Source organism: Halyomorpha halys, unplaced genomic scaffold, assembly GCF_000696795.3.
Source record: "Halyomorpha halys isolate HHAL.00 unplaced genomic scaffold, Hhal_1.1 Scaffold560.1, whole genome shotgun sequence".
Lineage (NCBI taxonomy): Eukaryota > Metazoa > Arthropoda > Insecta > Hemiptera > Pentatomidae > Halyomorpha > Halyomorpha halys.
The window spans coordinates 274661-298465 of record NW_027105487.1 but is presented as its reverse complement, the minus strand read 5'-3'; the positions used below and the strand labels follow the sequence as shown (position 1 = coordinate 298465).

Here is a 23805-nt window from a genome sequence, read left to right as displayed (position 1 = left end):
TGTGGATCCCTATACAGTATACAGATTTGCAGAGGCAATTGGCCTGTTTTGAGCAGAGGAGGGACGGCGTACAATAGGCCCTCTGAGGCCGCGGTGCTTCTTGGCCGGTTTAAAAAAAAAAAAAAAACCCTCTAGGACGCCGGTAGATTCCCGTGATGTGATAGGTAGGTGAATCAGCACTTGATCAGTGAAATGACTTATCAGTCCGTCCTGGATGTTCAGAGGTGGCGGCATCTTCTTCCAACGGGTTCTATGGTGGACGGCTATGAGAACACAACCGTGTAGGTGGTGAAGGTCATCGGGGGCTACGTTATTCATCCTGAGATATGGTAGTAGCCCTTGCTTCTACCTCTTCGAATATTGTAGCAAGGCCTCAGCAGTTATTGTTGAGGACCCAAAATGAATTCATGGTGACGTTGTTTGTCCCTTGATTTCCTTGATTATATCGGACATGAACGTCAGCATGTCTCGGTTTCGTATTGGCTGCTGTCTTTTGCTCCTTCCATGCTTCCATAAGCTCCACCACCTTCTGTCATGTTTTGCACCCACGGTAGGACACCTCATCCCCCTCCCCACAGTTGGAGCACTTTGGGTCACCCTAGGACCTGCACCGATGCTGTGCTTCTGACCAATGCGCACGGATGCCTCCGCGTATCTAGATCTAGGTGTGCCCGAACTGCCGAACATCAATAACATTGAGATGGGTCATTTCCTTTTCGCTGGGTAAAATTATGGGCTGCAACAGGCACCGATTGACGTGCCTTACCTTCTCAATATCTTTTAAGGTGACCTGCACGGACACCGTGACAACAATTAGGCAGAGGGAGTTTTCTTCCCGTCCATATTCGACTTTTCGAGCCTCCTGATATCAATGGGGGGCAAGTGTTTGATAGCGGTCCATTGATCCATTAAACTGGTAGCCTTGGAGTAATCAATCTGTTAAGAATACAAATGCTGGTAAGAGTCAAGGCCTGTAAGAAATTACTTTACTGTGAATCAGTACATTCTTTTGTTTACGTGGATTAATTAAAATAATATATTTACAATTATAATAATATTAACACAGTTTATGCTTTAAAACATTTAACTATTTACAATTAAATCAATAAATGATCATTACAGACCTGAGTACTGTTGACTCTCTGGCGAGAAGCGTTGGAGGTTCATTAGCTAGCTCATAGTTTGCGTGACTAGAATATCCACCACCTAAACAAATCTAAAATGTTTGATTTTAAATCTCAATTAATCCATTAATATTAACATACATAATGATAATATAATTATCGTTGCGTCATTATTCTTCGGAAGTACATTCACGCAACTGTAATATTTTGTAAAATTTACATTACTCTGTTGGCAGACTCAAAAATGCATTTACAAATATCTAGCAAGAATTCGAAGCGGCTCCACTTTCTATGCTGCCAAGACTGTGAACTCTCTTGGCCAAAAGGGGGGTTATCCACAGACAACCAACCTATTCTTAACATGGTGGGAAGGTGGGATTTTCCTTCCTACAATATTTTAACTGATTCCTACCTCTTTGGTTTATTATGTCTGTCAACTGAGAGGTTATATTTATGTAGTATTTAATGAGTGTGATTGTTATGGGTTAGCAAACAGAGGATATTAAATTTAGAAACTGGAAGTTATGACCTTATTAGCTTGGGTAAGTTTACTGTTTTTACACTTCTTAATTTTATGTTATTAATTCTTCTGTTCATTTAGAAATTGTAATTCTTATTTCTTTAGGGTGCCAATTCCTATGGACAACTTGGACTGGGTTACAGGACAGATGAAGTTCCTGTCCCACAAATTGTTGACTTTAGTAAATACATCGAATCAGGAAATCCAGATTTAAAGAAAATAAAAAAGATATGGGGTGGTGGTGGCCATACCCTGATTTTAACCGAAGAAGGTTCAGTTTATGGCCTTGGATGGAATAATATTGGACAATTGGGTTCTAACGATTCGGGTGTGGTAACTGATGTTACCAGGCTTAAAGAACTAGATGATTATTGCATTTTGGATCTATGTTCAACATGGGATTCATGTTATGGTATTACAGAAGAGGGATTATGTATTGGTTGGGGCTCTAATGTTTATAGCCAATTAGGCAGACCAATGGATGAGGTATGTGGCATTATGGTTTTGTGTTTTTAGTTTTTATCTTTTCCATTTTATAATATTATTGGCAGAATAAGTTTAACAATATCTCGTAGGCTGAAATTTATAACTACAAATAAATATTGATTTTAAACAAAATTCGCAAATGTTATGTACACGTATCGAGTCCAGAAAGTATAAGGAGTTCATTGATTTTAATACTGAAATAATTAGTTCATTTTCACTAATCTTTTTTTAGGTTATTGTGGAAAATTGCAATGAAACAGCCAGATTGTTGTTAATTCAAGTTTATATTTCAATTAACATTAAAGTAAATCAAGCCTAGCTATTTATTTTTGTGAATATGCAGAAACAGGAATTTATAATGATATTTACTTTGTTTCTGCCTATACAAATATGAAAAAGGTAGTTGAGGGTTTGAAAATATCAGAAGAGATGAAAACATTCAAGGCCCAGTGGAATAGAGAATTATGTGCAGATCTTGTATCAACTTTTAATTATTTATTTGTAATAAAAATACCCATATCAGAGTGATGTAACTTCTTCGAAATATAGTTATTTGTTATATTGGAAGAAGATAGTTGACAGGGTTGTCATCTTTGTTTCAATCTGACAGCTCCGCAAGGTGGGGCAAAACGTTGGTTAACAATAGTTTTCTTTTACTATTTTCATACCTTTATTGACTGCCAGTCTATACAACTATCTTCCTACAATTATTTGTTGTTTTAAATCATTAGGTATTTAGTTTTAAAATGTTTAGTGTTTTTTGTCGAACTTACTCTGTAAAAGACACCATTGAGGCATTTTCTCTCCACCAAGCATAATTGACAGCTGTTTTGTGAATAAAGCCATCATAAAGTATTGTTTTTAACTATTTTCTTTTTAGGTAGGTCTTGGTCATTAACTTTTTGTTGCTCAAGAAATAAAGTAATCCTTTATTGGATCTTTTTCAGCAGAGATTTGTAAAAAAAAAATATTTTTATGTTCATAATGAAAATTTTGTTAAACCACTGTGTAGTTTTAAAATCGGTGAAAATTATTGATTATTCTTATTCTATATAAAATGATAATCTAATTCTCCAATATATATATAGATAAAGTTTTATCCATGAAAACTTAGTATCTTAAAGTTAATGAGTTGTCATCATGTGATGCTATAGATATATTTTTCACTAGTTAATCATTCTCAACAAAAATATTGCTATGGATTTTATTGAACATTTATTTATAACTGCTTTCAGCTAGTTAACACTGAAAAACCAATTGTGTTATCAGAGGATGCGGTCCAAGTAGCATGTGGTGTAAGGCATTGTATTATACTTCAACATAATGGAAAAATATTATCATCTGGTGACTATAAATATGGCCAGCTTGGACGTAAAGTAGCAATTCTTGATCATTCTTTTCGTGAAGGTAAAACTATTTGTTGATTCCTTAATTTTCTTATAGTTAATTTCAATAATGTTCCAAATATATCACAAATACAAATTCAGATTGAACATATCTTGATACAGCATAGATGGTATAACAATATTTATACGAGATATTATTATGGGGTAGAGTAGAGTTCAGATCATGAACTTATATTTGAGAAACTGCTAGATAAACAAGAGAAAAGAAAACATTTTTTCTTGTTAAAGTCTCACCTTAGCAACTTGGAGTCAGAAGGGATGACGGCGGATTTGAAATTTTGGAGCTTGTAGCTTATCGGTGTAATTGAAGTGCTAGCACCATATTGGTTTAAATGGGTAAGTAAAGTTGTAAAGGTTGGCGACAAATTAATTCGAAAAATTTAATTACTGCTGAGCCCATTGGTGATTATCTGAAGGGTACTGGTACAAATGGAGTGAACAAGTCTAGCAAAAGCAACCCTTTTTGACAACCTAGAAAGAACAACCTTTTTGATTTCCTAATCAAATTCGAAATAGATAGCCTCTAAATGGAGGAAGCACCATATTAAGAAATTCTACCAGAAAACTATACTTCAGTGATGCATACAGTAACAGTCTGCTGAGTAATATATAGCAGTTTCCAAAGCCTGTCCCCAAAAATGAAAGGTTTTTTTCATAAACAACTTAATAGATGTTTAAATGACTTTAAAGTCTGCAAGTACTCTTATTAGTAATCAGAATTCATTTCTATTGGGTTGTAAAATAAGTTCATAGTATTTCACAATGTTTCTCAATTTAATTTTCTCTGTGTTTATAAAATCATATTTACTTGGTCAATAATGTTTACATATTCTAAAAAAGGATTAATTAAAGTGCTTTTATGCATCAGTTTCAACTGAGATTTATCTTAATCTTTAAGTGGTATTTTGCTTGCTCAAAATGAAAGAGAAAAATCCATTTTGTCATTTAATGATTTTTTATTTCCAAAAAGGAAAGTCCGCTGCACAGACGGTTAACAAAATTTGCAGTGTGAAAGGCAATGATGCCTTAGGAGAAAGCACTGTCCATAAGTGGTTTGCTTGGTTCAGAACTGGAAATTTTGACTTGAAAGACGCAAAATGCTCAGGTCATCCTTCAATTGTTGATGACCAAATTCAAGCATTGGTTATGACCAATGTCTGTGGACAACCCTCACACTACAACATGGTATATCGCAGAAACGCTTAACATATCTCATGCAAGTGTCTGGAAACATTTGGGGGCTACAGGATATGTTTCTTGCAAAGGCATAGTTTTCCATCACGATTAGGCCCGTCCTCACGTGTCTTTGGAGACCTGGGAGAAATTATTGGAGTTTGGCTAGGATGTGATCCCCCGCCCGCCCTATTCACCAGACCTTGCCCCAACAGATTTTCACTTATTTTGGTCCATTCAAAACTCTCCTTACGGGAAACACTTTAATTCGCTCAAGGACTGCAAAATGCACATAGAGGAGTTCATTGGGCAAAAATTTGAGAACTTCTGGGAGGACAGAATTAAAACATTACCTGAAAGATAGCAACATGTAATTGGTCAAAATGGGTTATACATAATTGATTAAAAATATTTACAAAAATCTGAAATTTTTATTGAAATCACCAGTAAAAAACGCTGCAAACTTATTTTACAGCTCAGTATTTAGGCTTAGCAGGCACCTAGTTCTAGAAGTCGTGGGTTTAATAGGTTGTCTAGCCCTGCACATTTTTTCCACTCCTTTAGTTGTCAGTGGTTCTCTTATATTCAGGGACACACTTTAGCTTAAGCTTCTTTTTTTTATTATTTATTTAAGTGTTTCGACTACTAGAGCCATTTACACTGGATTTACAAAGTAGATTGATTACAATTGACATGTTCACAAAGTTACAATTACAATTTACATTTTATAAAGTTACAATTAGAATTGATGTAGTGAGTAAATTACTATATTAAATTATGCATCCATTTATACATGCTGGAATTAGAGTTAGACTATATGTGATCATAGATATTAATTATTTTTAAAAAGTTTTTATATTGTTGTGGAGTCTTTTCTCATTACTCCTGTAAATCTGAAGAGAAGCGGTGATTTGTGAGCAATACATTCAGTAAGAATGTGCCTAACAGTGAGATCGTTTCAGCAGTAGCGACATAATCGAGTGTGGCATATCCCAAGACGGCTTAATACATTATTATTAAGATTGTTTAAGCATGCCAATGATTCTGATATCTGCTTGCTCTCTCTCTCACCAATGTAGAGATGACTTTAGGTGACTCAAGGGCTTGAAGGGTTGAGCGACTCTTTGAATAGATGGTAATACCTCCCTTTTCACAGCCAATGACTTCCAGACAAATGGCTGCAGACAAGTACTATTGCCTGGAAAATAGTTGTATACTTGCCTAACAGGAAGCTTAGTTCCATGCCATAAAGACTCCTGCACCCTGTAGACTAGTCAAATCTTGATCTATTTGAGAAACAGGGCAGATAATCTTTTTCAGTTTCAGTTGAGCCCTGTACTATCGGAAACATAAACTGATATTTAAGTGGGTGCATTTTGTTAATCCTTGACATTTTGGGTTTAATGCTGGTCGTTGAAGACAGGGATAGTGGCATTAGCATTGAGCTTTCACATTCCCTTAGCCTTTAATTAGCATATAATATTTATTGCAAAACTTTTGGCTTCAACTGCCTAAGCAATGAAACATTCTGGAACTTTCTAGTTTATAATTAAGTGTATAAGAATTAGTATTTTATAACCCATATCAAGCACACCAGTTTGGATGGAATGAACCGATAGTTTAGAGAAGTATCTCCATTTTATCCGAGCTATAGTTTTTCAATGACCTTAATTACTCTAAATAGGAGTTATCGTACTGGTTATACCATTTATTCTAGTTTGAATGTGATAATCTCTGATTAGTATAAAAATAAGTCTTATACAGGTTATAAGTTCATTCTTATTCCTCTTTTTTTTTTTTCATATAATTAGTAAGTGGAAGTTGTTATTATTTATCTTATTTCCTATCCTCTAATGAATCATATTTTTAACCCTTGCTATAACATGGGTGATCAACTTCCACAGTTTTTGTTATAATGAGGATCTATTATTGATGAATCTGTCAACACTAAAGTGTTGACTATTACTATAGAGTTCTATAGTAACATACTAATATTAATTTTAAAATGACTATACTTCTATAAACATTTCATAAAAATACTAATATTGTGTATAATTTATCAGTTAAAGATTTAAAAAATATTGACTTAATTGCTTGTGGCTTTAATCACTCATTTGCCATGAATGAAAATGGAGAACTGTATGGTTGGGGAGTCAACAAATGGGGTCAAATTGGAATTGATCCGGACAATTGTAAAACAGTGGCTAAACCTACACTTATTCCTGTGAATGAAGATTATAATATCCAAGAAATCCACTGTGGATGGTCATCAACACATCTCATGACAAGTAAAATAAATTTGAATATATAACAAAATTTTAACAGATAGATGTTTTGGAAACAGTAAAGGTACTATTCTGTAGTTCTGAAATACTACTCCAATATAGCCTGTACTCATTTATACCATGACTAAACTGGTTTATCATTGTTACTGATTATAACTGAACATAATTAAGTGATTCATTTGTATTTATGGTAATCTAGATTCTGACCTCAACTGATCCATTGGAGGTTTATTACTGTAATGTAACTTCTATATCCAATAAAACAGCAATAATAGTTTGTTTAAAACCCTCAATAATATAAACTTTTTGTATAAGTGAGTACACTTCTACCCATCATGTTAGGGTAGTACTTCAGAACCATTATTTTAGTAACTCTTATGAAAATTTTTGATTTAATTACATAACAATCAAAATAAGTATTGTATTTCAACAGAAAGTATTATTAAATGTCCAAATTACTTTTATGTTTTTTACATAAAGTAGTAGATGATGAAAAAGCAACTAATATTCTTTTTAATACAATACAATTTTATGTGTTTGTAATATAGTAACCACCATATCTTGATATATGGCCAGAAGGCCCCTTATAAATGAAAAATAAGGGGTCGCCTTGGTTTCCAAATTTTGTAACTGGTTCTATTTGTCAATTCCTAATCACCTATTGTTATGAAATTTTTGATCCAAAAAGTTGCCTTGGTATGAATATGAAAAATTTAGTATTGAAAAGGGACCAAATTGAGGAATATACCAATTATTGTTGGTTTAGAAGCAAGGGCATACCCAGGATCAAAAGTAATGGGGGGGGCAAGGTTTGGTCATTCAGGTTGTGACATTTCAGCAAGGAAAAGGTGAATGAAACCAAAATTTTAAGGAAATTATATATAATTATGGTATTTCTTTATTAGCTATTATAATGATTTGATTGAAAAAAAATTAATTTTTATTAAATTAATATTTTTTTGCACATCTAGGGGGAGGCACCTGCCCCTCACGTTTACAAGTGAAATAAACCAAGTTGAAAATTCAGGTTTTGATACATTTGGTAATATTTTTTTTAATGTTATGGAAATAATAATTTTACTTTTTATAAGCAGATTTTGATGATGTTAATAAATTCCTTGGAGTTACATCTTTTTAACATTTTAGACCAGAAAAACCAAATGACTCAAAACTAGGAATTCTTGAGTTAATGTGTTTCACTTGTAAGCTGGTGATGAAACCTGTAGTACAATGAGAAAAGCTGATTTATCATAATTTTTCACAAAATAAAAATCATAATTTTTTTATTTAAAAAAACAGGTATTTTCAAAAAGAAAGAATTAAAGTTTACATCTTGCTGGATTCAATCCAACAATGTTGCAACAAACATCACTGAACTTTTACCTCTACTATCCCTTTTTGACTGTTAGCTTAAGCTTGCTTATAACTTATCGGATTTTTAAAATCGTTTCTCGGTCAGTTCTCGAATTTCAAACAAGCTTGAGTCACAAATTTCTCTTATCACTTTATACTGATATGAGAGGGACATGTAATGTCAAACTATTGCCAACTTCTTCCCTTTTAATGAGTTAAATTTTATTTCAAAGGTGCAGCACCTTCAAAGTATATATAGCTCATCTTTGCCTCCAGAAGATCATGTAAAATATTTATTTTCAATCCTAAAGTAGTTTAAGCTAATCATAAATTCTGTTTAGATTATGTTAAATGATTATAAAGTATTTTTCCATTACTTTGTCTACTTGAATGTATTTTCATAAAGGAGAAATAATAACCTGTACAGCTTAATTATCTAAACTAAGGTTTAGCATTTTTTGTTTTGACAGAATATTATCTCTACCCAATAATTTGTTTATTGCAGATGAAGGTGTTTTGGTTAATTTTGGGAGGAATAACTTTGGACAATTAGGGGATGGGACAACTGTAAGTAGATGGCAGCCAAAACAACTTAAAGGGATCACTTTTCAAAAGATTTCTGTAGGTTCAGAGCACTGCTTAGGAATGAATGGTATGTAAATAAAACAAGTATACTTCAGCTAGAAATGATTTTGATGAATTTAATAGAAATACGTTTGCATTTTACTTGATTTTTTAATAGGTGAAGTGGAACATCTCATTAATGATTATTTTACTGTATAAAATTTTACCATTTTAGAGACTGATTTTCAATAAAATTTATCATTTATAGTAAATTACTATTTAGGTTCATTTTACTTCACTGCCTTTTAAACCATTTGAATTTTTTAATGAGGTGTAGATAGAGTTGACCATAGGATAATATGAAAAGATGGTCGAGGGTGCAGTCAGAAAAGAATACACAAATTAACAAAAACTTATTTGTTTGTACCGTTTGATCTGAATTTCAGGCCTCCATCAGGGCTAAAAAAAAAAACTATCACTTAGAGAAACATAACAAATAAATAAAAATAATAAACAAACAAAGTTGGAATTTTTTTTGTTTTTTTTAGCCCTGAAATTCAAGTCAAAACATCAGCACAAATAAATAAGTTTTGGTTTATTTGTATATTTTTTACTAACCACATCCCTGACCATCTTTTCTTCATCATTTGAATTTTAATTGTTGTTACTTTAATGTTAAAATCATCTATTATTTATTTTTTCATTGATTATTACTTACTAGCTAATGCCACCCTTGGCTGTTTATCCATTCAGTAACATTCTGACAAATAGAGATGTGCTTTGACTTTCATATTTCTGGGAAGAGCCTGAGATGGTCTGCATCCATAGTGTGGTGACCAGTTTACAGACTAGGCATCTGTAGAACCCTTGTCTAATGAAGATGGTCAATGAGGTAATAATGTCATGACTTCATTCTAAAGGTGACCACACTTGCTGCTCCGGAAAGATTCTCGTCATTAGGGCCTCAAGTCACAAGGCTCTCCCACTTCTTTCCCATGAGGTGCTGTTTTTTCCAATTTCTGGTAGCTGTGCTGATTGTGTCTTAAAAGATTTCAGCTCATTTACATGATGACTGATGAAAAGTTGTTTCCTGTTTTGCTAGTTTGTCTATAACCTCATTACCATTGATATTGATCCATTGAAACTTAAGGTCCCAACCTTAGTGAAACGATTTATTCAACCTCTTCCTGCAATCTGTTTTTGAGTTGTGGGAAATATTTTGAAAGGCGGACAAGGAGTCAACAAGAAATATGGTATGGATGATGGATATAAGTTCTCAAGTTCTTTAGCAGCTGTTTCTATGACTGCCATCTTCCTATCTTAATTACTAAATGGTGTTCTTGCAGTTTCTATAAGCAGTATTTGGAAACAGTCTCAGTAATAAGCAGCTCCTGTCTGCGCAATGGACATATAAATATGAAGCCATTTTCATGAATTGTTGGAAGAGCCTTTTATCTCAGTTCTGTTCCTAATCAAGCATATTTTGTTAGTTTGTAGTATTTTAAATCATATTGGGCTTCAAGTAGATGTTGAAAAATGTCCTGGATTGACACAAAAGGTGTGGCTTCTCCAGATGTGATGCTTATTTGCATATGCTCTATTTTGTTCAGAGTTTTTGGTCAACCAGGATTACTTGAGTTTAGAATCTGTTTTTAGATTGGTGATATCCTAACTATTGCTGCTTGTATATCCTACTATATTGTTCCCAAAACCATAATGCCTGTATCTCAATGCACTTAGATAGTTTTAATCTGTCTGTGCTTCTGTTTGTGACCGATTTTAGAGCACTTTTGATTACCCTTAAAGTGGTGTTCTGTACAAGATCTAACTTGTGAGAACTTTTGATCACTGTAATTGTAACTTTACTTCCATATCCAAGAAATGGCCTGATGTACAACTTATATTTAGATTTAAGGAGGTTTTGATGTTCATTTTTAATGATTGAAGCAAAGCAATAGATTTTTATAGGATTAATATATTAGAAGATAGGCAAAAATCAAGTTTTATCTAGTTTACCATAATGAGGTTGTGTACCTTAAAAATTTAATTAATCACTCTTATGAAAAGAAGTTATTAAGTTAACTCCATTTCACCTGTTTTCACTAATTTAAAAACTTTCTTACTCATTGTCACGACTGTTTAGAGATCATATAAAAATGATTTGACATTGTTATGAAAAAAGTTGGGATCAATGAAACATGTTCTGTATAAAGGTGGAAATTTGAATAATGGTCGGTATTCATGTTGAAAAGGAAATATATAAACACAATGAAGCTTAGAGACCACAGAATGTTTTCTGGATTATTTTGAAGAGGGGAATGTAAATTAAAAAATCATTACTACATGGGAAATTCTTTGAGGATGAAAATGAGGAAAAAAAAAAAATACAGAAGTAAACAAAAAAAAAATTTCATAAATAAAATTTAAATACCATATGTATAATTGAATGAAGATGTAATTTTTATTTGTACTTCTCTTTTCTTCTTTATTAACCTTTTAATTAAGGTATTGAAAAAATTCTGTAATTAATTATTTATTCCTGTTTTTTCTCAGGAATTTATTCTATATGAGAAGTTAAGAACTATAACGAGAACATTTTAGGCAAGTTTCATCACAATAATTAGAACCGTGTTAGAGCTACTATCTTTAGAAAAATACATTTTTGAACTATTATGCATAGGGTACCCAATTTCAGTTCACAGGCATTAAGGGTCAAAACAATATTAAATAAAATTTTTTAAAAAAAAATCTTATTATTTTATTTTAGTACCAGGTTGGTGCTTTATCATTATGTAATGATAATCGAAATCAGCTAAAGAACAGTTTAAAAATGAATTTAAAAAAATATTTTATGTTTATAAACATAAATATTTTTCATGACATTCAACAATGAAGTAAAATATTATAATGTTTTGTTTTTTATCACAGTACATGGAAAGCTTTACTCATGGGGATGGAATGAACATGGAAGTTGTGGAAATGGAAAAAACGATGATGTCTTGAAGCCTACTAGGTTGCATTTTGAAGGGTTCCAAAAAGTTAATTTTTTTACTGCAGCAGTTGGGCATAACTTTGTTATTGCGGAAAAACAGACACATCAAAAATAAAAAAAAAAATACTGTAATCTGTACATTTTTTTATTTACATATTTCCTTAAATTTCATTTAATGGATGTTGTTGAATCAAACCCAAAGATATAAAATTAAAAACATTTTTATTATTTATCCTGTTTGAGATTGTAATTTGTCATTTTCAACATTTAATATTTTTGACATATAAGGACCATCCAATTCATATCCAATTTTTCTGTAATAATTTCTGGTCCCAACACCTGAAAATAAAAAAAAATAATTGTAAACGTTTTATAAAGACAATATGTAAAAATATTGGGATTCAGATGTATTTAAACTAGTTACAGTTGAATAACTCATTTTAACCTTTTTTGACATGGAAATGATTCATTGAACAGTTAATATATTTTAAGATCTTATGGATTCTTTGTGTTTCTTAAGTCTAATCCATTTTAAGGTATAATGTATATAAAAACTCTCTTGAGTAATATAATTTCTTGTTTATATTGTATAATTGCATTGTATATAGTTTGTATATATATATATTTTTTTTTGTGCAATAAATATTTACCAAAAATTTGTTTTCATTTTTACAACAAAAAAAAAACCTTTGCCATGTTAGTAATAGGTTATGTAATACATTTAATGGAGAACCATTTATTACTAACCATAATTACTAACATTAAATTTATCTTCATTTCTTAGATCAGTCTAGGAGTTGGCATGAAAAGATGATTTATTAATAACAAGATTTATTTTGATAATAACTTGATGAAGTCATGATATATTTTCATAAGAAATGAAGTATCCATTTCTGAAGAAATTTACTGTTCTCAATGTGACCTGTAATTTTTTCCTGTTAATCCTTCTACAGAGAATTCTTTCGTTGTTTTTTTAAGTAAAGGGATTATTCTATTACAAATGAAAAAAATTAATGCATTTGTAAATAAACAAGTTTTTATAAAATACCCTGTCATTAACACTCTGAGTCAATGATAAGGAAAACACCATTTTGAAGATCTAATTGTTGACACCCCTAATAGCTTAATTGAAATTTATATCTAAAAATGATATTCACATTATCAGAAAGTGGTATCAACAGGTGTTAAAAAAATTGAAGATAATAAACATGGTGATAATTACTAATAAAATAGCCTTAATTTTGAGTCACCAGAGCAAAATTATTAATGACCAGCGATCGATGTGATGTGAAAAAAAATCTGCATCCTTCATGCAGTTTATAACACAATGAAGCTTTATGTAGCTGGTTAATTTGGCACTTATTTTATCAAATTTAAGTTAAAGTATCAATGATTGATGACATATCAATACAGGCCTCTCTACCCTCAAAGAAAGAAACTAAGTATCATTTAACTAAACAAGGAACACACCATGATCAGAGGATACTATCTAATCAAGACCTCTTTCAAGAAATAGATTTACTGTAGGTCATGAAAATAGGATGGCTAATATGGACCCCTTTATCCTATGAGGCATGGAAGACCAACGTTGGATGGGCTAAGGGTAGCAAATGATCCTCTCAAGATCCTAAGGGTCAGAAATTTGATGGCAGTAACACTAGACACATTTGACAGAACTTGGTGGAGAAAAGAAAGACCCGACATCAAATAGTATAGCACCACATAACACTGCGGTCAGTCATTTAGTAGTAATAACATTAATATTAGTATTACAATTATTTGTCCAAAATTTTTTTGAAATGCAATTTTAAAAATTCAAAATGATTAATATCAACCAGTTTTACTTTAGTAAACCTTTTAGACCAATTCACGAAATTATGTTTGATGATTCCTCAGTTAAAACCAAACTAGTTTTGTTTTCTAGAGGAGTTTTGAAGCAACTTCTGTATATTGTAATATGCTCTTTTTGAGTAAATAGTATATTTTGATGTATAAAGGGTTTTTAATAAGTTATATTTTATGTATCATTTTAATATTGTTCATTTGTTTTGTTGAACCAAAAAGCAAGCTAACCAATTTTCATTGTCCATTTGTGATTCAAAACAAAACCAAGATGGCGGTACGTATCCTTCAAAAAGTGTTGAATCAAGGCCATGTTGAGCAGATTCAAATTTCATAAAAACTATTTTAAACTCTTCCCATCATAATTGAAAATACAGTAAATTTACGAAGAAATAGAAGTCAAGAAATAGTGCTAGCTAAAGAATAATATTCAGAAAGTAAATCATTTGCAAAAATCCCTAACTGTTGTGCGACAATCGATGTTTACATGCAACATCGAGACAGGTTTTGGTATTTGGCAAGCATTGGTTGTTTGGGCGCGATTGGGAAATGATATTTCCAGGATGAGGAGGTCCTCATCAATTTCTGTTCAGTAAGGGTGGACATCTTGAAAAAAGAGGACAACCAAGAGTCACCCAAGAAGAAAAGGGAGTCTTTGTTTGGATCGCCTCACAACACACTTCGATGGATGAGAAGTAACTAAAAAACTGTAAGAGGACCAATACTTTGTTTTGTTAGTGTTTGCTTACTGAGAGATTGTCAGCAGTCAGTGTTAGTTAATTGAGGAAATCATGAAAAGAAGAGTCTATGAAATTGGTTAGCTTTGTTATACCTAAATTTAAATACATGTGTAAAAGAGATATTAATTTAATTAAGTGTTAATAGTAAAAGTGTCTGTTTCTGATTGCCTAGAAACTCGCCCTGAGAAAAGAGTCTGTTATATTATAAAATTCTATTATCTATTTAATATTAAAGTTTTTAATTTGAACCCAAGCTATCTTTTAGATATCAGAATTTAAGTTAAAAATATCAAATTTCAATTTATTTTATTTTAATAATTTTTATATTATTACAATATGTAAATATTAAAGTTTGGTCTATTCTAAATTTCGCACATAATCTAAATTTTATTACAATCTTAATTGTAGCATAAGATTGTCTTCATATGAATAAATACAAAATTGCATTTTGAGTTTAATAGATAGAAAATGTACTGGTAAAAAGAAACAAGCAGATCTATTAGAAACTGATTTGATAATAATTACATATGTTGATTATAATTACATTAAAGCGATCAAATCCTTGGTTTCTTACATTCGTACTGAAATGAAATGGATGTGTAACAGGAAAACGTATACAACTCAAGAATAGCAATTAATACTTCTTTTCATTGTACCTAAATGATTGACTGATTCTAACTACTTGAATAATTTATTAATTAAATAAATAGTATATTTTCTATTTGAGTTATTTTGACCGCACTCCAACCATCTTCCTTTTATCACATTAATATTATGATTATGACAATAATACCTGATATAACGGCAATTTTTGATGATTTGTGTTCCTCTCTCGCGATTCGTTCTGCTTCTTCCATTAAAAGCATACCGAAACCCTGATGTTGAAACTTTGTTGGGTCCCTAGAACTGACTGGTACCACACTCCCGTATACATGCAGTTCACGGACAATTGAAATATTTCCTTTTAATTCAGGCCTAGAAAAGTTATATTGTCAAAAAGAATACAAGATATCAACGGGTTTACTCATAATAAATATTTACCTAAATGTGTCTTCAGAACATTTACGAAGCCTTAAAAGACCAACTAGAATGTCTTGTTCAGGATCTTCATATGATAAAAATGTTTCCCATCCACCATTAGCTGTATAATCTCTGCGTATTAGTTCAATCTTAAAAGTAAAGCACACAAATTAGAAGATGAGGGACAAAAATTTGGCAGTGAAGAACAGTTGTCACATTTATATTTGTGAACATAAAAATGCAAAGAAGTATAAAGAAATTTAATTTTTTTTTTTGTTACATACCATATTGTTTAATTTGTAACTCACACTTATTGAATGAAAGAGGTATGGGACGTAGGATTTAAATTTGAAATTATTACAATAACTCTTGCAAATATACAATGTGCTGCTTGTAGTTGGTTTGTTGTTCACTTCAATTTCAAGTTTTAAGAATTTTCGAAGTCATTCAAAATTTTCTTAACTGATTTTGGAATTGCTCAACAGTGAGTCATTTTTCAACATTACAATATTATTCAGAATAACTAACAGCTCCGCAAAGTTATTGATTACAAGAGCCTCCAGTTTTGCAAAAATTTAAGTATAGTGAAGACAATTTTCAGGGATTGACTAATCAGAAACTTGTTAGTAATTGTAATCTATAATTATAACAACTTCTAAGTAATTGTAATATAAAACCAATCTTTTATTTGTTTTTTAATTGTTACACTACAACACAATTTTCAAATTTGGTGTAAGGTGACCAACATTTTAGAAATACTAATCAGATTATTAAAAGATAATTATGCTTCTATAAATTCAAATTTTTTATTTAGGACTTCAATCATCTTTTGTACATTTATATTTAAACAGAATCTATATTGTTATTTGATGGATTTTCTTTTTGTTTTGTTTTATACATAATTAAAAAACAATAAAATAGTCATTTTAAAAAAAATCAATGTTTTTCACACCAAATGATTTAGGGGTTTCAATGTATAACTATAAAGTAATATGTACAGTTTTATTTTAGTTTGAAAAAATATTAATGAATAGATATGAAACTCAGATACGAATACCAACCTCATGGGGTCTCACTTTATGATGAATTTCTTGGATTCCAACTTCTCTTGTCCTTACATCTCTACATTCTAATCCAAGATCTTTCATCCGAGCAAGAGCTAGTTCACGTAAATTACCATGCTCCACTCCAGAACTAAAAATTTTAAATTTCTAAATGTTAGTAAATAGAAAAAGGTAAAGTAAAATTGCATTCATTTTAAAGTCACCTGACAAGTGGCATTGGTATATCTCTTTGCACTCTGTAAACTCTTGTCCATGGAGGTACTAATGCAAGAATTTTGGCAATCAGATCTACTAGTGTATTTGGAGGATAGCTTTTATATCGACCAGTTTTCCATAATTCATACAAGCCAGTGCCACGAATGACTAAGGTGGGATATATTTTCAAGCCATCTGCTCTAAATGCAGGGTTTTCAAAGAATTCCTGAAATTTTATGAATAATTAATTCATCATTGAACTAAATAACTTAATGAAATAAACAAAATAAAAAACTGGACAACAACTATAGTATTTATGAATTAAACATATTGGAGTCAACAGGGATGAAAATCCAATAAAAAAAATCAATAGATAAAAACTGAGTTCCAAGATAAATGCACTTTTAATTTTTAAATGTGTTGTTTTAACTTATAACTTTTTTTTTAATATAAAAGAACTTATTAGTTAAACTTCTATTATTAAGTTCTTATGAGAACTTTTACATTAGAATTTTTATTGTAAAAGTTCTTTTGAAATTTTTATTGTTAAAGCTGTAATTTTTAACTTATTGTTCAGGACTTTGATAGATAATTTCAGTAATATAAAAATTTACTATTAACGAATATTTTAGCAAGAAATGTAATAAAAGTTATAACGATGTGTGGGAGTGTTGGCGTGGGTAGATGTGTTAATGAGCACAAATTCAAATTTTTTCAACAATACTACTGCCTTTGGAGGTTTCTTCTCAATAACATTAAGTGAAAGTATGGTGTACGATAAAGTAGCTGAAAACTTTTATGTAAGAAACTATATTTAAAATGTTCTAGTTAGAACTTCTATAGTCAAAAAGGTTTTGGAAAAAACTTATATTAAGAGAATTTTTTCAAAAAGTTCTTTTGATATAAGTCTTTCAGCAATTTTTATCTAAAGGTTCCTTTTATTAAAATTTTAATTTATATTAAAACTTAATTGTTAAAGTTCTTGTTGACAGGAAAACTGAAACTTTCTAAAAAAGTTCAATAACCATTTGGAACTCTAGTTAGAAATATACATAAAAAACAAAACAATATTAATTCAATTTTTTTAACTTAACATGGCTCTACAACTCTTAGATAGTAAGGATCTCCTGAGTTGCAGTTTAGGTGATATGATGGTTTAAGGGGAGGAGGTAATAAGGCTATTAATCCCAAGACAGGTGGAGGGACAACCTCTTCAGAGCATGCTAACTCACTTCCACATTCGGGATGGCTATTTGGAGAGGGAACCTCTAGACTATGTACTGTGGTGCTTTAGTCTTTAGTTTTGGTTTATATAGTGTGCTGTAAGTGGTGTAAATCTGTGTGTCAGTGTACTGGTCGCCCACCCTGGAGAGCCATTCACAATTGGCAGGACAATGACCGGACAATAGAGTTGCCACCTCCCTACAATGGATTCATACCTGAATCTCATTATCCTATGAAAAAAAAATGACACTTTTATAGCAATTTCATTTTAATATAACATAAGTCAAACAAGTGATGCTGTTTCATAATCGTTTGCTTCGATTATAAATTGACAGTAATTATAGAAATAATATTTTTATAAGTATAATTACTATAAATTCTTTTTCAAACTAAGAAAACCAACATTAATAAAAATGTATGAATTATCCTAATGATCAAAGAACAATGTTTAACAGAAATACTTTAATTACAATTTTTGAAAAAAAATGAGTAAGTTGAAAATTATTTCTATTTACTAACAATGAACTGCTCCATATCTCTTTCCAAATCTATGTTGGGTAAATCAGGCATCATATGAGCAACAACTTTGAATCCACAATCTTTCGCCAGATTAAAACTTTCGCAAACTGCTTTAACAGTATGGCCTCTGTTTGTATCACGTGCGACATCTTCATAAACAGATTGAACACCGATTTCCAATCTAGTACATCCATAGTTTAGCATGTCAGATAAATGCCTCTTCAGGCAATAGTCTGGTCTGGTCTCAATTGTTATACCAATACATTTTACTTTGCTTTTTTCAGAGAATCTAAAAAAAATAATAGATATGTAACTAAAATACTGGTAATGAAAATCAATATTAAATGACAGGGTTACCAAATTATTTCCACGCAGAAATTAAATTGAGAAATATTCATCATTTAAACCCAAAATAATAAGTAAAACACTAGACTTAAACATTAAAAGAAATAATGATTACAAAAGGTACACTGCTAATCCACAAAAAAAAAAAAAAAAAGATGAGTGATTATATATTTTTATGTTTAACCAATGTAATTACCGTTTATAATGTAATAATATTTATATTCAAAACATAAAGAACTGCAAATATAGCTAAAATAAAATATGGCACATATTGGTATTTGAGGAACCCTATGTCAACAAAGCCTAAAATTCAATAATAAAAGAAAATTAACAATTGAATAAAATTTATTAATTAAATAAAAGATTGTAACTAACTTAACTGCTTCTTCTACACTGTGGCTGGTGTACCCAGAGAGTGCATCATGTAAATTTCTAATGAAATAGTCTCTGTAATCTTCTGGAAGGCACATAAATGTACCTCCCATTACTATGAATTCAACCTTATCTATACTGTGTCCAAGCTGCTTCAACTGCAATAAACAATTTAATTATTAATCATAAATTATAATCAAATAGTTGATTTACAACTTAAAGATAAAATTATATTATTAGTTAATAATATGAACACATCACTAAAAGAATCATAACCCAAAATAATTAATACTTACAACAAAGAAATGTATAAATGGCAATTGGTCAATATCAAATTTAACTAAGTGAAATAATAAAGTAAATGAGAAAAATTAAAAATAAATTAAAAAATATATAACAACCTGTTCTATTCTGTTTCTTGTTTGTACATAGGGATTATATCTTGCCCTAATAGCTCTCATAGATGTAGGTTCATAGCCAGTATAAGACTGCGTAGAGTACTCAAAATCAGAATCTGGTCCTCCAGGACAATAAACACAGATGTTACCAGTCATATTTATATGGGGACATCTATGAGGTTTACACATAACTGCGACAACTGCAATCTATTAAAACATACAACATATATTATCTTTTGTTACAATCAACAAATCATAAAGACAAAGAACTTTTTTACATGACAAAAATAAAATGATAAATACTAGTTTAAAAACATATTTATTAGGCAACATACAATCTAATCTTTAATATTAGCAGTGAAAAATATTAAAGCTTGAGAAAATCTTTTTTAAATATTGCGACACTAATTCCAAAATCTCATAACAACATATGTTTTACAATATAATAAGGTTTTCAAATTAAGTTCATAATATATATAATTCAAATCCACACAAAACCTGATTATTTATATCTTAATTAATACATTAATACTTTTGAAATGCATTCTTTCTCTTTACTGTCTTTATTATTTATTCATTTTTCCTCAACGTTACAAGATCCCTTATCTTAGGATAACATTACCTTTTTTCTAGTCTTCTTCTTAATTAAATTCATATAATTTTGTCATATTTATAATTAATCTTAATTTTACATGAAACTTTTTCTGTTTAAGCCATTTGCGTTATTACTTAAATATGGACTAGTATTAGTAACTATAGACTTAAAAAAAGAATTGAGAAATTTTAAAGATCTGTCCTCCAGATAAGTAAGTCACAGGTTAATAGTGTGGCTTGAGAAAAGATCATAAAAATATATGAATAAGACCAGAAATGAGGAACCAAAAGAAACTTGAAATTCAATACCTGATATGATAAATGCAAAGAAATTAATATCGGTAGGATATATAGCTGAAAACAATTTATCCAATCATGAATATAATAGAAAAAAGCAATACAAAACATGGGAGACCAAAAGTCAGAAGAATACAGAGGGGAAGACTAAGATCTTACCAACACAGCTATTTACAGAGAAATAGTTCAAGTAAAGCAGCCTAGAATAAGATATTAAAATATTCAAAGATAAATGAATTAAAAACAATCAAATTCTTTCTTACCATTATTACAATTAATTAATATTTAGTTAGCTTAATTTACAAAATTATACTAAGGAATCAAACATGTTCAGTGCAATATTATTTGTACAGAGTAAAACATGTTTGAAAATATCACAACCAAAACCTAATTAAGTTGGTATAACAACCAAATCAATATTTTAAAAAATTGAGAAAATGAACAACTTACCCCACTGGCTGTTCGAATAGGCTTAGCTTTCAATTTTGGATATAAAATTTTTCTAGATTCCACAGGAACTGCAGCAATGATATCTACTAATCGTGGGGACGTTTCCAGACCATATTTTGAAGAAATCTTAGTTTTCAAACGATTCAAATTGACATCCTTTTCATCCCTGTCAGCTTGTAGCAACTCTTTTATAATTTCGGCAATAGTTATTACCATTCGCTCTTCCTTACTTAGCTTTGAGTATTCTAAAACAACCAACAATAAATTCATAGTAAATAAACATCACACAAGAAAAAATTCTATAATTATTTCAAAGATTTATAATAATAAATGATTCCAAATATGCCCTATCCTCTCCAGCAAACTGAGCACTCGTATTTTAAAATTTACAAACTATAAATACTAAAACATTAATTTTTTGTTTTGCTTCATACTCTCTTTATTCATTATAACAAATACAAATATATATAATAATGTCCACAAATTGATAGTAAGGTCAGGAAAAAATAATAACAATAACTAATAAATTTGGCTTAATCTGAAAACATATTAAATTTTGTAAATGGTTATAAATTAGTGAAGTAGATATATATATTTTTGAGGGTCTTGAGAATCAGTCAATAATACAACTTTATTTAGGCGACGGTTTTTTATCTCTTTTTTTTATAGTAGGGCATGATTATGCAACTAACAAAGTTGCCAAACTTCACCTAAATAAAGTTGTACTATTGACTAATCCTCAAGACTCAAAATAATATATATCTACAACAGTCAAGAAAAAGTTATCAACATACATATAAATGTTACATATGTGGATGATATGTAAACAATTTAATGTAGTTAAACATTAAATTATCTGTAAGTAAAAGTATAATTTTTTTTTTATTAAAATGCAATGTTAAATTTTTTTGATAGTAACTGTATGGTAATTGTAAGGATGTTGATCAAGGACCATTGCCTTGTAACCTCCCAAATCTCATGGAAGAGTGGGTTGGCTTCAGCACATCAAACAATTTGAGTGCCGTCGACCTATGAACTCCGGGACAGAGAGGAATTCGAGTTCTTCCTAGATAGCAGTCCTCTGTAGTGAGGTGCCTCGGATGATGTGCTAAGGAGGGAGCTCTGATAGCTAATATTGAACATTTCTTGTGCATGCTCATCATTATATTAGACATTAACAACAACTATAATGAAATTTCATAATAACTGGAATTTCTACAAAAACTTCTGACTAAAAAATCATTTAGATCAGTTTGATAATTTACATATAACACTGTTATTTCATATAACAATACTCTTTATTCCATGCAGGCTATAGGTATAATGTAAATCAGTGGTTTAGAATGGTGGTGGAAAACCGTAGAAATCATCAGAGCATCCCCGTAACCGATTTGGAATAAAGGGAGGTCTCTCCAAGAAAATGTTTAAAAATTATAATGAGGTGTTAATAGTTGATCATAGACCAAATTAAATCTTTGCTGACTATCTTTTCCTCAATTAAAATCTTTACTACTTTAAAGTGCATTTTGAGATACTTTTATGGTGCATTAACCTCAAGTAATACTCAAACATCAAGAAAAGTAAATAATAAAACAGTAAGTCCTTAGAAAATAAGTAACGCCTGACCTTCTCACAACCCACCCCCGAGGCACTTAAGCATTGAAGTATGTGCTTCATCTGAGTAATGTTAATTAAATAAAGTACAAGAATTTAATGCAAACAATTGGTGTGAAAAATGGACAAAACTAGGAACTTACCTGTATTATTCTTCACCATTGTAAACTATTTTAAAATACTTCTCAATACACCTTTAATTAAAAAAAGTAAGCAAACGTTAACTTGAAGGAATCAACTGTAGCAATCAAGATACTAAAAATGTAAAATAATTTATTAGAGCATCCATACTGTTAAAACCATAACATGGAAGGTTATAGTTTTGGACTAAGGTTTTTAGTTACCTTCTAAATTACAAAGAGTAAAATCTGTATTTCACTCCAAACAGAAATTGAAATTATTATAATTAATTTCTTTAGGTTGAATTAGAAAATACAGTAAGTAAAAAAATATCAGTTTTCCATTTATCTCCGGAATGGAGATTAAAAATTGAGGTCTATAGTGTGGAAAACCTGTTAGCTAATCAGAAGATAGCGGCTTCACAAGCCACTATTTTTTTTTAAATTATGAAGTCCTGTTTTATATTTTATTTTGTGACCCTAAAATTTTTTAGTTTTTATAAAATTAAGTATTTTCTATTACCTCCAACGTTGGGGGTTATAGAAAATGGGTTTAATATGAATTTCATCAAATTCCGTCTATTATTTTTGCTTACTAACGTGATAAGCTTCTTTCTGGCTACACCTTTATTTCAACAGTGGCTCTTCCTGTAAATGTTATTCTGAAATGACAAATCATTAACCCTTGATATATAGGAAATTATGTACCCAATAGACATTTCCAGAAAAAGCGATTTAATAAAAATTATGATATATAATAATGATAAACACTGACTATAAGATGAGTGAGAAGTTTAGGCTTTTCATTTCTTCTACCACCATTGTGTGGTTTACTTTTATTTTTTAAAACGATATCGTGTTTTTTCATAAAACAAACCTTTCGCAGCATAAAGTTTTTGTAAATTGATACCATACAAGATTTTTTTTTTAATTCAAGATGGCAGCAAAAAGAAAAAAGGATTTTGACGTTTGCGAAAATAGTTTATTTTTTTTATTTTCAAACCTCTTTATTGTTTTTATGTACAATTTACATACATACATATATATATATATATATATAGGGTGTTTTTTTAAGCCCGATAGAACTTGAAATTGTAAAAAATAACACA

At 30.4% G+C, this 23805-nt stretch overlaps 2 protein-coding genes across 2 annotated transcripts; one reads left to right on the top strand and one right to left on the bottom strand.

The window, feature by feature from the left end:
* The first annotated feature begins 1512 nt into the window (after positions 1–1512).
* On the top strand, positions 1513–12018 carry LOC106684259 (secretion-regulating guanine nucleotide exchange factor). Its single transcript, XM_014426233.3, has 6 exons — positions 1513–1666; positions 1750–2130; positions 3366–3537; positions 6773–6997; positions 8853–8999; positions 11840–12018. Exons 1-6 carry the CDS (start codon positions 1649–1651, stop codon positions 12016–12018), a joined length of 1122 nt encoding a protein of 373 aa, XP_014281719.1. The 5' UTR covers positions 1513–1648.
* Positions 12019–12027: 9 nt separating this feature from the next.
* On the bottom strand, positions 12028–22891 carry Elp3 (elongator complex protein 3). Its single transcript, XM_014426231.2, has 10 exons — positions 22721–22891; positions 20964–21208; positions 19626–19829; positions 19228–19382; positions 18508–18796; positions 16773–16990; positions 16567–16699; positions 15527–15654; positions 15279–15460; positions 12028–12242 (listed from the first exon to the last, which is right to left on the bottom strand). Exons 1-10 carry the CDS (start codon positions 22737–22739, stop codon positions 12133–12135), a joined length of 1683 nt encoding a protein of 560 aa, XP_014281717.1. The 5' UTR covers positions 22740–22891; the 3' UTR covers positions 12028–12132.
* Positions 22892–23805: the final 914 nt, after the last annotated feature.